General features: G+C 46.7%; 1 protein-coding gene and 1 pseudogene across 1 annotated transcript in view; one reads left to right on the forward strand and one right to left on the reverse strand.

The window, feature by feature from the left end:
- Window positions 1-507: 507 nt before the first annotated feature.
- Window positions 508-16,459, reverse strand: part of MAP1S (microtubule associated protein 1S) — a 28,151-nt gene continuing 12,199 nt past the window's right edge. The window contains exons 6-7 of the mRNA XM_007195483.2: window positions 3,249-3,484; window positions 508-2,285 (exon numbers count right to left, since the gene is read on the reverse strand). Coding sequence (XP_007195545.2) covers window positions 2,130-2,285; window positions 3,249-3,484 — 392 coding nt within the window. The 3' untranslated portion in view covers window positions 508-2,129. The remainder of the gene's footprint in view (window positions 2,286-3,248; window positions 3,485-16,459) is intronic.
- On the forward strand, window positions 7,078-8,103 carry LOC114235682 (serine/threonine-protein phosphatase 2A catalytic subunit beta isoform-like; annotated as a pseudogene).

Consider the following 16,459-nt stretch of genomic DNA (forward strand, 5'->3'; position numbering starts at 1 on the left):
AAGTTGACAGCGTTTCTTATGCATGTGTTTGGGCCCCCTCCGTGGAGATTCTAGAACTCCAAGAAGAATCAGAATGTAAAAACAATTTTTTGTGAAGGAAAAAAGTAAAATTAAGGAGAAAGAACCTGCCTGGTGAGCTCTTAAGGCACATAAAGCTATACCAACGAAAACAAGGAGATGGCCAGAAAAGTTGGCAATGGATTAGAACAGATTTAGAAAGAAACGACACACATGGGATCTTTTTCAGGGAGGAAGGAGTGTTTCAAATTTGTACATAGCACTGAACAATCGAATTGCCCAGGTTGGGGCAATCCTTACCTCTCTCTTCATCCCAAAATAAGTCCTAGGTGGGTAAAAATAAACAGAAATAAAAAACCCTGGGAGAATTTGTGCCAACTGTGGAAGGGCCTCTAAAAGCACAAAAGAGAGACATTTAAAGAACTGTGGCTTGAAAATGATAAAAATAAAATGTTTACAGCAAAACCACTCATTAACAAAACTGAAAGGTAAATTTGGAAAAAAACGTACAACGCAAAAGTTTATTAATTGTTGAGATGGTAAATTTTATGTTATACGTGTTTTTTTTTAATATTTTCTTGAGGATTTAAAAAAAATGTTTATTATTTATTTATTTAATTTACTTTTGGCCACATCAGGTCTTAGTTGTGGCACACGGGATCTTTTGTTGCAGCGCACGGGCTTCTCTCCAGTTGTGGCAGCAGGTTTTCTCTTCTCTAGTTGTGGTGCGTAGGCTCCAGGGCATGTGGGCTCTGTAGTTGTGGTGCGTGGGCTGCAGAGCGCATGGGCTCTGTAGTTTGCGGCACCAGGCTCTCTAGTTGAGGCGTTGAGCTCAGTAGTTGTGGCGCACAGGCTTAGTTGCCCCACGGCATGTGGGATCTTAGTTCCCTGACCAGGGGTTGAACCTGCGTCCCCTGCATTGTAAGGCAGATTCTTTACCACTGGACCACCAGGGAAGTCCCTGTGTTACGTGTTTTTGTTTGCAATTAAAATTTTTAACAAGTTTGTTGTCCCTATTTAAAAAAAAAGGAATTATGATATATGAATGAGAAAAAGACAAATGTCTAATAAAAAAAAGTGAACCAGCTAATTGAAAATAAATATAAGAAAATCTCCCTGGAAAGAAATGAAATCAGAACAAGGAGGCAGCACCTGTATGTACTCAACAGTTTGGCCAAGATGAAAAATCAGGGTGATACAACCTCATGTATAAACAGTAACCCGTCTTGAGACCCTGGACTAAGAAGTCTCTCCTCGTGGGAAAAGGGGGGTAGGTATTGAGGGGTTAGGACTTGGTCATAAGTTTTCTAAGGTCAACATTCAACCCAGTGCAGATGGCATCTTACTGAAAACACTATCTAGGTGTTTCTGTACATGCAGAATAGAGAGATCAGGGAGGGGGTTCATCGGGAAATTGATGTTTTGTAGCTTTTAAGTTTCAGATTGCTTTTTTTTTTTTTTTTGGCCAAGCCAAGTGGCTTGTGGGATCTTAGTTTCCTGACCAGGGATTGAACCCAGGCCACGTCGGTGAGAGCACTGAGTCCTAACCACTGGACCACCAGAGAATTCCCTCAGATTACCTTTTAAGACCTTGCTGTAGAGTGAGACTTTCCTGCCACGAGTGCCAATTATGCCTAGGAACAGAGGGCAACTTTTGTTTAATGGCTTTGGAGCACAGAGACTGGGGTTCAAATCTCTGCTAGGCCACTAAATGGTCTGTGTGGCCGGGGTCTGGCAGCTGCCTTTCCCGTCTATAGAACGGGGCCCTCACGGCCGCTGGGATGGGCTGGAGGGCCATGGTCAGCGGCGAGCTCCACTGGCCAGGGGTCATCACCTGAGAGGCACTGCCTCCCTTGGGCCTGGGTTTTCCCATCTGTGACATGGAAGCCAGAGCATGCCTGACCTGGAGGCTACTGGGGATTCCACAGAAGCTGTTCCCCCCCAAAACTGGGGACCCACATGGCAGCAATGACCGTCCGGGGTGCTGCCAAGTCTCCTGCCGGCAGAAGGAACTGAGGCTACAGCCGCGCGGAGTACCTGGTTTATTTCTGACACAGGTGCACCTCAGGACTGCGGCGGACTCGGGGCGGGGGGTGGTGCTGGGGGCGGGGCTAGAACTCCACCTTGCAGGCGGGGAAGGCCTCGTCCTGCATGGACACAGTGCTGTTGCTGCCCAGCACCGTGATGCCCAGCGCCTGGTGCCGGGCGTGCGTCTCCTCATACCACTCGTGCATCACCACCGAATCGAAGGTGGGGATCAGGGTCACCTGTGGGTGGGACAGATGGACCAACGGTGAGGGGGAGCGCCCTCTGCCCTCCCGGCCCAGCCCCAAGGCATCTGAGGCCCCTCTTCTCTGACCGCGTTTGTCTCCGCCTCCATCACCTCTGGCCTGGATGTCTGCAGCCGGCGGCCAGCCTGTCCCCGAAGTCCCTTCTCCTTCCCATGGCACCCGAAGGACCCTTTCACAACCCAGGAGACCAGACCACTCTTCTGCGAATTCTTCTCCATGCTTCCCGCCCACCCCCACCGCTGCCATCGCCCCCTCTTCTCTTGCCCAGGCCTCCCTCCAGCTCCCTGAATACACTAAGCTTGCTCCCGCCACTGGCCTTCGCCCACACTGTGCCCTCTGCCCGGGACGCTCCCTCCCAGCTGCTCCATAAGCTGCGTGCAAGGCTGGGTGTCAGCACATTCACAGGCTGAGTGGGCGGCCAGGTATCTGGAGGCTCCTTCTATCCAAATTCACCTCACCCTTCAAGGTTCTATTTCAAGGCTTCCCATGGGGACAACCCCAGCCCTCAGGGTTAATTCTCAACGTTCTTAGCTGTGTAGACACCACACATGTCACCTATTCCTCTTGGCTGATTCTCATAACATTAGGGAGGTTCAGTGCCAGGGGTCAGGCGAGGTGATCAAACCAGCCCCACCCTGAGACCTCACCCAGGTTTGCGGCAGACAAGGAAGTGGATGTAAGAGGAACAGAGTCCCGAGAGCTGGGTGGGACTCTTGCATTTGACCTCATTGCCGCATGGCCTTGGGGACATGGCTTAGTCTCTCTGAGCCCCACTCCCTCCTTGGATGCGGGTGAAGGTCACACCAACCTCACAGGACAGTGTGGGTTCAGCAGGAAGACACCGGGAAGCGCTGGCCCTGCCCAGTGCCAAGAGCTTGGGCAATGTCCCAGTGACATTTGCTGTCACTGGGACTGTCTCACACCCAGGTCATCACGCACCTGGAGGTCACGGTCCCACTGCTGCTTGCCAGCCAGAAGTGCATCCAAGACAGCCCGCATGCCCTCTTCCTTGTGCTGGTCCTGGCCACTGATGACGTAGCAGAGTGCACGCACCCTCCGGAAGAACTCCTTGTCCACCAGGCGGGCACTGCCCCCGCTGGGCAAGTAGGCCAGGTCGAGGTAGACGGGGGAGCTCGGCGGGGCCAGTGACCCTCCTGGCCGACTGCCAGCTGATCCTGTGGGTAAGAGGGATGGGGTCAGTCGTGAGCTCTCGGGACAGGGAGGGGCCGAGACCCAGGGCCCGGGACAAGGCTCCCAGCTCCACCTGCACCTCTCTGAGTGGCTCCCTCCCTGGCAGGAAGCCTAATCTCCGTTTTATGGTTGACAAGCTCTCCCTGGCTTGTCCTGCAAACACCCCAGCCAACCCCTCAGTGCCTGGACACTCCCTGGCCAGTCCCTGGACACAGACATCCCCAGGGCCTGAGGGAGGGGGCAGCCAGGGAGGGCTCCCTGGAAGAGGGGGTTTTAGAGCTTGAGTTCCTAAAGCAGCAGTACCTGGAATTCTCAGCAGCATCCACCTGTTTAATTACTCAAGGGGAGCCAATTGGGCATTTATCAAACTCTCCTGGGCACCGCACCCTGGGGACACGGCAGTGACCAAAACAAACAAAAATCCCTGCCCTCAAGGTTGACAGGGAGCCAGAGTGGGTGTAGGAAGGAGAGCTGAGAGAGGGTGACGCAGGCTGGGCAGCCTGGATGGAGCTGGGGCAGCTGCTCTCAGGGCCTTGTCCATGCCCTGAACCCAAAGCCTGTGCAAGGGGGACAAGGCCACCACTCCTGGGCCAGTGAACTCATCAACTGATTGAGGACATAGCCAGGTCTTGGGCACAGGAAGCCTGCCAAGTGTTTGGTGTCTTAAGATCATAAACGTTGCTCAGACTAGGGTGTGGGCCCAGAGGGCTGCTGGGGCATTTGCAGAATGAATGAAACCCCCAGCTTTGGGCAAGTAGCGCCCCTCACTCATAACTGGGGACAGTGGTGTCGAGGACCCTGAGTGGTGCCCCAGGAAGGGAGAGCCACCATGGCTGTGGAAGGCGAGAGGGGGACAGGAGCAGCAGAGGCAGAACAGCAAAGCGAAGACAAAGGGAATGTGGGCAGAAGCCATGGGGCAGGAGGACAGGGGTAGAGCAGGGACCGGCAAGCTACGGCCTGTGGGCCAAATATGGCAACTGCCTGCTTCTGGAAATACAGTTTTACTAGAACACCCACTGAGTACTTACTGAGCTGTTTTTGTGCTACAACACCTAGCTGAGTGAGTAGCTAGCTGAGTAGCTGAGAGAGAGACCATCTGTCCTACAAAGCTGAAAATGCTTACCCTCTGGCCCTTTAAGACAGGCTTTGCTGACACTAATGTCGATGGTTGGTTTATCAGAAGCAGTGGGAGCAGGAGACCCTGAGTGGCCAAGACTGTGGCCTTTGGAAAGAGGCCAAATGCCCAGGAAGAGAAGGTCTCAGATGATCTCCAGCCTCCGGGTGCCAGCCTTGTCCATGGGCCTAGGGGCCACCCTCTCTCTCTCCCTGCCACTATGCTGGGAACCCCTGACCTGCCAAAGGTCACAAGGGCCCATCAGATGCCTCTCCTGGAATCTGCCCAGGAAAGACAAGAAGTGGTGGCTCAGGGGGGCGCTGAGGCTAGAAGACAATTAAGAGACGAGGGTGGCCAGGAGCTGAGGACAAGCCACATGGGGAGAGAAGCTGGAGATGCCTGTCAGCTCCCGGAGGGCAGGACCACCCCAGGCAACTAGAATAGGGCTCAGTCCAGAGCAAGCGCTCAGTGAACGTGACCTGGAGTTATTATGACTGTCATCGTTGTCGCTGCTTTCTCACCAGCCCTCCCTCGGTAATTCTAGACCTGCTCTGACTGATGCAGTGGCCACCAAGCACTGGAACGTGGTGTCAGCCAAGGCATGCTGGGAGTGCAAAGCACGCACCAGGCTCCCAAGATGTAGTGTGGAAAGAGAAAAGGGAACTATCTACTAATATTTTATATTGATTACATGCTGAAAATCATTTTGATACAGTAGTATGCAGGAAAGAATGAACACAGCAGGATTTTGGGACGATGGTACAGTAGGAAGCTCCAAGAATCTGCTCCCCATCTAGACAGTTGTGCTGGCAGCCCCTCAGCATAAGTCTGAAGCAACTTACATGGGACTTAAAGGACTGTAAATTTTTTCTTCTTCTTTTCTTCCCCCTTCATTTTTTTTCTTTTTCCCCTTTCGGGAGCCAAACATTTAAGCACTAGGACACTCAAAAGCAACTACTATACAGGGGAATTTAGAAAGCAACCACAGATGCCCAGCAAAAGGTACAGGATCAGAAAAGACATGAGAACACCCTAAGTTTACACCACAGACTGATCCCCAGCACAGAGACAGCCCACAATAATCAAACAAAGGAAAGAGCCACAGCAAACCCTGGGGAAGGGGAAATTTTGGATCTCAAGTTATCACATTATTAGATTCAAATGTACAGTTTTCAATAAAAAAAAATCACAAGGTACATAAACAAGAAAGTATGGCCCAGGGAAAGGAAAAAAAATTTAACAGAAACCGTCCTTAAGAGAGACCAAATGGTGGACTCACCAGACAAAGACTTAAAAAACTGCCCTAAAGATACTCAAAGAACTAAAGGAAGATGTGGAAAAAGCCAAGAAGACAATGTATGGAAAAAATACAAATATCAATAAGGAGATAGAAAACATAAGAGTAAATGAAAAGAAATTCTGGAGCTGGAAAGTACAATAACTGAAATGAAAAATTCACTAGAAAGATTCCACTCAAGGTTTGATCAAGCAGAAGAATCAGCGGTCTTCATGACAGAGCAATGGAAATTATTGAGTCTGAGGAACAGAAAGAAAAATAATTGAAGAAAGTGAACAGAGCCTAAGGGACCTATGGGATACTATCAAGAGAACCAACATACACATTATGGGAGTCTCAGAAGAAAAAAGAGAGAGAAAGGGGCAGAAAGATTATTTCAAGAAATAATGGCCAAAATCTTCTTATATTCAATGAAAGACATGAACATAAACATCTAAGAAACTCCAGGAACCCCAAATAGGATAAATTCAAAGAGAACCTGACTGAGACACATGATAATCAAACTGTTCAACGATAAAGACAAAGAGAATCTTTTTGTGGGAAAGAAGTGATAAAGGGGACGTTTATAGGTATAAACACTTTTATTAATATCTCAGATCAACAGCCTAACTTTACAACTTAAGGAACTGAAAAAAGAAGAACAAAAGCAAATCCAAAGCTAGCAGAAGGAAGGAAATAATAAAGATTAGAGCAAAGATTTTAATAGAGAGTAGAAAAACAACACAGAAGATCAGCAAACCCAAAAGTTGGTTCTTTGAAAAGATTAACAAAATTGACAAATCTTTAGTTAGATAGACTAAGAGAGAGAAAGAGCAAGAGAGAAGGGGTAAGGGAACCGGGAGTGGCCGGCAGGCGGGAGGCGGCGGCAGGTGCCCATTGTCTGGCGGGAGCTGCGCGGAAGACCCGCACCTTCCCCGCGCCTTTCACCGACTCCAGGGGCACGCGGCCCAACGGGCCAGGGTGGGCGGGGGTCTACTGGGGGCCGTGCGCCAGGAGCCGCCCGCGGGGCTTGGGCGGGGTGCGGGGTCGCGCTCCCGGCTCCTTCCACTTCCGCTGGGAGCTGGCTGCAGGGGGGGGTGCTGGGTGAGGGGAGAGGCGCCTGGCACTGGGGCACGCAGGGGCGGGGAGGGGGTGCCGGAGGCAGCGGGGGAGGGGCTCGGGCCACCATGGACGACAAGGCGTTCACCAAGGAGCTGGACCAGTGGGTCGAGCAGCTGAACGAGTGTAAACAACGTAACGAGAACCAGGCTAAGGAAATTTTAACAAAAGAATCAAATGAGGTCCATTGTCCTGTTACCGTCTGTGGAGATGTGCATGGTCAATTCCATGATCTTATGGAACTCTTTAGAATCGGTGGGAAATCACCAGATACAAACTATTCATGGGTGACTATGTAGACAGAGGTTATTATTCTGTGGAGACTCTGACTCTTCTTGTGGCATTAAAGGTGCGTTATCCAGAACGTATTACAATATTGAGAGGAAACCACGAAAGCCGACAAATTACCCAAGTATATGGCTTTTATGATGAATGTCTGTGAAAGTCTGGAAATGCCAATGTTTGGAAATACTTTACAGATCTGTTTGATTATCTGCCACTTACAGCTTTAGTAGATGGACAGACATTCTGCCTCCATGGTGTCCTCTCCCCATCCATAGATACACTGGATCATATAAGAGCCCTGGATCGTTTACAAGAAGTTCCACATGAGGGCCCAATGTGTGATCCGTTACAGTCAGATCCAGATGATCGTGGTGGGTGGGGTATTTCACCACGCGGTGCTGGCTACACATTTGGACAAGATATTTCTGAAACATTTAACCATGCCAGTAGTCTCACTGGTTTCTCGTGCTCACCAACTTGTAATGGAGGGATACAATTGGTGTCACGATTAGAATGTGGTTACCATTTTCAGTGCACCCAATTACTGTTATCGTTGTGGGAACCAGGCTGCTATCATGGAATTAGATGACACTTTGAAGTATTCCTTCCTTCAGTTTGACCCAGCACCTCGTCGTGGAGAGCCTCATGTGACCCGGTGCACCCCAGACTACTTTCTGTAAATTCCTCCTGGGAAAACCTGCCTTTGTATGTGGAAGTATACCTGGCTTTTAAAAATATATATATATTTAAAAACAAAACAAAAAAAAGCAACAGTAATCTATGTGTTTCTGTAACAAATTGGGATCTGTCTTGGCCTTAAACCATATCATGGACCAAACTGTGTCATACTAATGATGAGCATTTAGCACAACTTGAGACTGAAATTAGTTCAACACTATGTTCTAGATCGGTCAGTCTTAACAGTTTGCCTGCTGTATTTGTAACCATTTTCCTTGGGACTGTTCAAGCAAAAAAGGTAACTAACTCCATCTCCTTTTGCACTTACTTGAAGATTTTAGTTAGAGTGTTTAACTGGCATGGATTAATAGGGTTGGATTTTTATTTTTAAGAAAAATTCATAAAGCTAAGTTCCACTTAATTCATTACTGTTTATTTTATTGAAATGTATAATTAACTGAAAAATTCTTGGGAGTACGTTGTCATAACATTTAAAGAGATTTCCCTTCATTTAAACTAAATTACTATTTTATGTTGATCTGCATATTTCTGTATATTTGTCATGACAGTGCTTGCATTCTATTTGGTGTACTGAGCAAATAAACTTTCCATTTTAAACAAACAAACAAACAAAAAGAAAAAGAAAAAGAGAGAAGACTCAAATTAGTAAGATCAGAAATGAAAGTGGGGATGTTACTACCAATCCTACAGAAATAAAAAGCATTATGAGAGTACTATGAACAATTATAAACTAACAAACTGGATCACTTAGAAGAGATGTACAAATTCCTAGAAACACAAAACCTACCAAGACTGACTCACAAAGAAATAGAAAATCTGAATAGACTTATAAATAGTAAGGAGATTGGATCAGTAATCAAAACCTCCAGGGCTTCACTGGGTTTCTACCAAACATTTAAAGAATCATTAGAAAGGAAAAAGTAAAGTTATCTCTGTTCACAAATGATATAATGTTATGTGTAGAAAATCCTAAAGATTCCACACACAAAAAAGAAACCTGTTAGAACTAATAGATGAATTCAGAAAATAGCTGGATACAATATTAATGCACAAAAAACAACTGCATTTCTATATGCTAACAGTGAACAATACAACAAGGAAATTAAGAAAACAATTCCATTTACAATAGCATAAAAAGAATGAGATACTTAGGAATCAACTTAAAAAGGAGGTAAAATATTTGTACACGAAAACTACAAAACACTACTGAAAGAAACTAAAGAGAACATAAATTAATGGAAAGATATCCCATGTTCATGGATTGGAAGACTTAATATTGTTAGGATGCCACCACTACCCAAAGTGATCTACAGATTCAATGCAATTCCTATCAAAATCCCAGTGATTTTTTTTTTCAGACATAGAAAAAATACATTCTAAAATTCATATGGAAGCTCACTGGGATCCCAAGTAGCCAAGGAAACCTTGAAAAAGAAGAACAAAGTTGGAGGACTCACATTTCCTGATTTCTAAAATTACTACAAAGCTATAGTAATCAAGGCAATGTGGTACTAGTATCAAGACAGACATATAGATCAATGGAATAGAATAGAGAGCCCAGAAATAAACTGTCACATATATGGTCAAATGATTTGTGACAAGGGTGCCAAGAACATTCAATGGGGAAGGGACAGTCTTTTCAGCAAATGGCCCTGGGAAACTGGATATCAACATGCAAAAGAATGAAGCTCAATGCTTATTTAGCACCATATCCAGAAATTAACTCAAAATTAACTCAAAAAGCAAAATATAAGAGTTAAAACTATAAAATTCTTAAAAGAAAACATAAGGCAAAAGCTTCATGACACTGGATTTGGCAATGACACCAAAAGCACAGGCAACAAAAGAAAAAATAGACACACTCAACTTTATGAAAATCAAAAAATTTTGTGCATCAAAGGACAGTATCAACAGAGTAACAAGGCAAGCCACAGAATGGGAGAAAATATTTACAAATCATTATCTGATAAGGGATTAATATCCAGAATATATAGAGAACTATCACAACTTAACCACAAAAAGACAAACAACCTGACTCAAAAATGGGCAAAGGACATTTCTAAAAAGATATACAAATGTCCAACAAGCACATGAAAAGGTGCTCAACATCACTAATCATTAGTGAAATGCAAATCAAAACCACAGTGAGATACCACCTCACACCCATTAGGATGGTTACTATCAAAAAGCCATAAAATAACAAGTGACGGGAAGGATGTGGAGAAAGTGGAACCCTTGTGCACTGTTGGTGGAACATAAAATGGTACGGCTACTGTGGAAAACAGTATGGCAGTTCCTCAAGAAATTAAAAATAGAATCACCGTAAGATCCAGCAATCCCACTTCTGAGTACATACACCAAATTTGAAAGCAAGGGTCTCAAAAAGGTATTTGTACATCCAGGTTCATAGCAGCATTATTCACAATAGCCAAAAGGTGGAAGCAAATCAAGTATCCATCAATGGATGAATGGATAAACAATATGTGGTCCATCCATATGATGGAATACTAGTCAGTCTTAAAAAAGGAAGCTCTGTCACATGCTACAACATGAATAAAGCATGAGGACAATATGCCAAGTAAAAGAAGCCAGTTACAAAAAACCCCAAATACTATATGTTTCCCCTTATATGATGTCCCTAGAATAGTAAATTCAGAGACACAAAGTAGAATGGTAGTTGCCATGGGCTGGGGACAGGGAGGAATGGGGAGTTAGTGTTTAATGGGGACAGAGTTTCAGTTCCAAAAGATGAAAGAAGTTCTGGAGATGGATGGTGGTGATAGTTTTACAACAATATGAATGTACTTAATGCTATTGAACTGTGCACTTAAAAATAGCTTAAGGTAGTCAATTTTATGTTACATTAATTTTAGCACAATTTTTAAGAATTGAAAAAAAAAAAAAAAAGCACAGCAAGCCCAAGACTGCTATCCTTAGAAAGCTGACAGGTTGGCCCTTGGCTGCCTTCTGGGAACTTGGATTTCAGAAGGGTTCCCACCATTTCCAAAATTCCAGACTCCCCAGGAAGGGGTGAGCAAGTGTACAGCATAAACTACATTGCTGTACAAGCAGTGTAGCCATGGTGAGCCACTCTTCTTATCATTTGGGAAATGGTGGGAACCCTTCCAAATATACATATAAAATTTGATCATTGTCAGATGTATTTGGTCTTTATCCACAGTTCCTGCCTCACACCTCCTAAAACCCTTGGAATTTTCTGATCAGTAAGAGCAATGGGAGCATCTTTTGTTACAATACTTGGTTTCTTTTTTTTTTTTTTTTTTTTTTTAATTTTATAGCTACTTTATTTATTTATTTATTTATTTTTGGCTGTGTTGGGTCTTCGGTTCGTGCGAGGGCTTTCTCTGGTTACGGCAAGTGGGGGCCACTCTTCATCGCGGTGCGGGGACCGCTCTTCATCGCGGTGCGCGGGCCTTTCACTATCGCGGCCCCTCCCGTTGCGGGGCACAGGCTCCAGACGCGCAGGCTCAGTAGTTGTGGCTCACGGGCCCAGCTGCTCCGTGGCATGTGGGATCTTCCCAGACCAGGGCTCGAACCCGTGTCCCCTGCATTAGCAGGCAGATTCTCAACCACTGCGCCACCAGGGAAGTCCAATACTTGGTTTCTTGTCCTCAGTTCCTGAAACCACTTCAGGGCCATAAAAGTGAAATGAGTGTCTGTTATTCAAAACAAGCCCTTTCCAACACAAGGTTTCTGCTAATGAAGGTGACTTTGGATCCCACCCCAGGGTGGGGGCTGGTTGCCAGGAGAACCAATCATATGATTAAGAGGTTGAAACTTTCAGTCTTGCCCTTTGATTTTGAGGGAGGGGAGAGGGGCTTGAGGTTGAATCAATGGCCATTGGCCAATAATTTAGTCAACCACAACTATGTAATGAAGCCTCCATAAAAGCCCCAAAGGACAGCTTTTTGGCCCTTTTTCAGAGAGCTTCCACATCAGGGAACCAGAGTGCTTCTACGTGCCACTGTGTGGGGCCCCAAGCTCCCTGAGGACATCAGAGCCCTTGTTTCGGGCCTCGTCCTATGTATCTCTTCAACTGATTGTTGATTTGTATCCTTTAACAGTGTTTTATATGTAATAAATTGGTAATCTACGGAGTAAATGGGTTTTTCCTGAGTTCTGTAAGCTGCACTAGCAAATTAGCCAAACCCAAGGAGGGGGTCATGGGAACCTCTGATTTACAGCTAGTCAGTGAGAAGCACAGGTAACAAACTCGACTTGCAATTGGCATCCTGAGTTGCAGGAGGTCATAAGAACCCCCAGTTTGCAGCCAGTTGGTCAGAAGCACAGGTAGAAACCTGGGCTTGTGACTGGCGTCTGAAGTGGAGGGTGGTCTTGTGGGACTGAGCCCTTTACCTGTGGTATGTGATTCTATCTCTGGGTAGAGAGTGTCAGGATTGATTTGAATTCCTGGACACCCTGCTGGCATCCAAGAATTGCTTGTTGGTGTGGGGAAACCTACACACAGACACACACACAGTGGAACTGGGTCCAGGAACCCTTTTCGGTTGGTGTCAGGAGTGGGATTTGCTAGAATGACCCTGGCTCACAGAAACATGTGTTTTTTAAAGAGAAAGGATAAAAGGGTGGGGAATGAGCAAACGCTGATCCCCAGATAGCTACCTAGTCACCCACAGTATGAAACTGCAGCTGCACTGTGACCAGTTACTAAAGGTAAAAGTTACCAATGGAATGTAGAAATGGTAGTAGACGCAACACCCAAGGAGTTGGCTCGCTGGATATATAAGGAAATGCAAAATAATAAGCAAGCAGCATGCTGAATACACAGCTTCCTGGCTATTGTTATCTCTATTAGCCAAAATTAAAGTTAAAAAAAGTGCTCGTTCGGGTCTTGATGTTGAACCAAGTTCAGATTTGGGTAGATCTGAGGTTTGGCCATTAGCCTCAAAGCCGCTCAGAGAGGGAAAAATTATGCAGGGGCAACAGGAAATACCTCTAAGGTCTCTGGTCACCAAGAAGGTAGTTAATGTAGGGGGAGGACAAAACCAAGAAACAACTAAAACCAGGGGAGAGAGTGTAAAGAAACCGACTCACTTTGTAGACTGGTATCATCAGTTTCCTGAAGAACCTTTAGTAAAACGGATCATGGGAGTAACCAGTTTGGGGGCTGTGTCTTTGGTTTTGAAGGCTGCAGAGCAGAAGAGCACATCTGGGTTGATGCAGGACCCGAAACTCACTACTGAACAATCACAGATTGTTCCAGACACACAGGAGGTTATTCCCGAAGGAATAACCAGCCTGGTCGACTGGATAAACGCAACTGAAGCGTGTGTTTATCCTGAGAGGGGGGACTGCTCAACTCACCCCATAAATGCCAAGTGGGACACCCCAGATGAAGCAGCTGAGATGCTTCCTATGCAAGCCATGTGGGATTAGCTTTATAACTGGGACATTCACCCACTGAATATGCCTGTTACCCAGGTTTTGGTAAATGCTGTGATTAACGGGACCCTTGTTGCATGGGCATCCCATGGAACTTTACTGCTACAAAACTGAACAACAGTTCGAGAAGCCTTATCAGATCTGCTATCTCAGCTTCCCTGATGACACCAAGAACATTAGAGTAATTAAGAAAATGGGGAGAGACAAAGGGGAGAGTCAAGGGACTTGACCGAGTGGAGTGGTAATCTTCAGATGGCTGCTGAAATGTAGAATGAATAAAGCAGACACTGACAGAGTTGAAACAGGTGAAACCGAGCAGGACCCTGTGGGGCTCCTGGGGACGGAAGCCTTTCTGTGTCCCCCGTTCCTTGTTTGTAGGGAACAGACTCCAGCCTCCATGACCTTCCCTGAGTCCCAAAGGGCAGATTCAAACAGTTGCTAATCAGGGAAGGGAGGGGATGCAGAGACAAGGGAGGAGCCGCCAAGAAACAATAGTGCAGCCTTGGGGCAGGGTCCTGGTTCCACCTCAAGAGATGCACATAACAGTATCTTTGAGCTCTTTACAGAACTAAAACCCCCAACAAATGGAAGATGTCAGCATTATTCATTCCAGAGAACAGCATCTGAGGCCAGATGAAAGGAACCAGAGAAGCTCATCAAGAGATTACCTGAGACCAGATTAAAGGAGTACAGGCCCTGCACACACCTTAATCTTATCAACAACCCCACCCTTGAACCACTGCTATAAAACTCCTCACCAAATCCCCCCTGGGTTGGGGGACACAGTTTTTCAGGGGCATGAGCCCACTGTGCCCCCCTTTGCCTGGCAAAGCAATAAAGTTGTTCTTTTTTTTTTAAAGCTATTTTCTACTTCACCCAAAACTCTCCCTGCAAGATTCGAGGTGGCACTGGTTCACAGAAGCCGAGTTTTCGGCAACAGATGCAGCACTACCAGAGATTGGGTGGACCAGTGCGGCCCCCAACGTTTTGTTAAAGGGCCCCAAACAAGTCCACTATTTACTCTAGTTTGGAGGAATTTCGAAAGCCAGGAGGCAAAGATTACAAGGAGAAACCTGACCAGGAACCCCCTGAGGGTGAGGATTAGGAAGATTAATCAAGATAAAGACTGAAGCAGAGGCCAGGATCTTCTGGATCCACCCCCGGGGTGGGGACCCAAGGCCATCTGCACAGGCGTGGAGAAAAACGGCCAGGAGAGGGAGGAGACTTTCCCAGGATTCCTAGATACAGGAGCCCAAAGCACTGTGATTCCAACACCTGTTGGTGAAGTCTTAGCGGGGGGGCTAAGGTTAGACTGGGAGGAACTGGAAATGCAAACATTGATGGGATTAAGGTGAACATTGGGATGAAAACTGGGGTGAGTGAACAGATTTTGTGTGAAGTGGTCACATCTCCTTTACCTGACTGTATTACTGGGATGGAGATTATGGCTGACTGGGGATTGCCTCCCCTACTTAATATTGTAAAGCAGAGGCCTGTAAGTCCGCCCTCCGGCCAGTTTTAATTGGGGACGCCAGATGGGAGCTGCTAGAACTGCCCGAGCACACACAGGTGGCTAACACAGAGTGATCTAGAACGCCTGGTGGACAAAAAGAGACGACCACTTTAATTCATGATATGCTAGAAGCTGAAGTGTGGGTACCCACGAATTCACTGTACCATAGCCTTGTGTGGCCTGGGGAAAAGAAGGATGGTTCATGGAGACTAACTGTAGACTATCGAGACTTAAACTAAGTTGTACCACCCATCGGCTCAGCCATTCCGGACACACAGAAAATGCAAGGAGGCTGCTACTCAGTGAGTGACCGCGTAAATGCTTTCTTCCCTGTCTCAGATCTCAGAGCCAGCAGCAGTTGGCCTTCACATGGGAAGGATCCCAATTTACCTTTCTTGTGCTGCAACAGGGGTATCTGAACTCACTGGCTTACTGTTGTGATTTGGTCAGAAGGGATGCGGACTTGATGCGGGTCGCCAGTGTAATCATACACTATACTGATGGCCTTATGGTGATAGCGGAAACCATAGGGCAGGCTAGGACTGATCTGAGTGCAATGGTGACGCACATGACCAACTGGGGTGGGTTAGTAAATCCAGCACTGGTCCTCAGGCCTGCCCGAACAGTCAAATTCTTAGGAAGAACCTGGGCAGGGGCCACCTGGGATATTCCACAAGAGACTAAAAATAAACTGCTGTCACTGTCCTCCCCAGGACCAAACAAGAAGCCCAGCGTTTGGTTGGTTGATTTGGATTTTCATCTGGGAATGTTGCTCCCATCTGTAAGACTACCCGAAAGAAATCTCTGAGTTGGGGACCCGAACGAGAGCAGGTTGTGTCTGAATTACAAACGGTGGCAGCCCTCTCAACTTGGCCTTTGGGCCCTGCTGACCCCCGACTCAGATATGATTTGGCAAGTGTCTGCCATACTCTGTATACTCTGCAGACTGGAGCTTCTGGCAAAAGCCCATGAGCACCTCCCAGCAGTGACCACTGGGATTTTGGACCAGAAAATTCCGAGATGCTGCCGCCCATACACAGTATTTGAGAGACCATTAGTAGTCTGCGATTGGGCATTAATTGAGGTCACCTCGATTACTGATGGACATAAAATAATCATGAAACCTGAGATGCCCATAATGTCTTGGGTGATGTTGGAGAAACACTCCAATGAACGCAGTGCCCAGAAGTGTTCCATAATAAAAAGAGAAATGGTTCATCCGAGAGCACGCTGCCAGGGGAATGCAGGGAGGCACCCACTGGATCATGAGCACGTAGCCTCTTTTCCTCTAGGACCGACTTTGGAGCCACCTGAGGAGCTGCTGGAACCGACTGGCACGTGGTCTTGCCCTGTGGACGGCTCTCAACTGAACCACAAAGCGCAGTTGCTTTATGGATGGCAGTTTCAAGATGAATGGATAGTAACCTGCTTGGAAAGCGGCTGCATTAAGACCAGGGGATGGCGAGACTCTGATTGGAGGCAGCGAGAACAAATCGGCTCAGTGGGCTGAATTGCACGCTGTTTTCCTA

Source organism: Balaenoptera acutorostrata, chromosome 2, assembly GCF_949987535.1.
Source record: "Balaenoptera acutorostrata chromosome 2, mBalAcu1.1, whole genome shotgun sequence".
NCBI classification, from domain to species: domain Eukaryota; kingdom Metazoa; phylum Chordata; class Mammalia; order Artiodactyla; family Balaenopteridae; genus Balaenoptera; species Balaenoptera acutorostrata.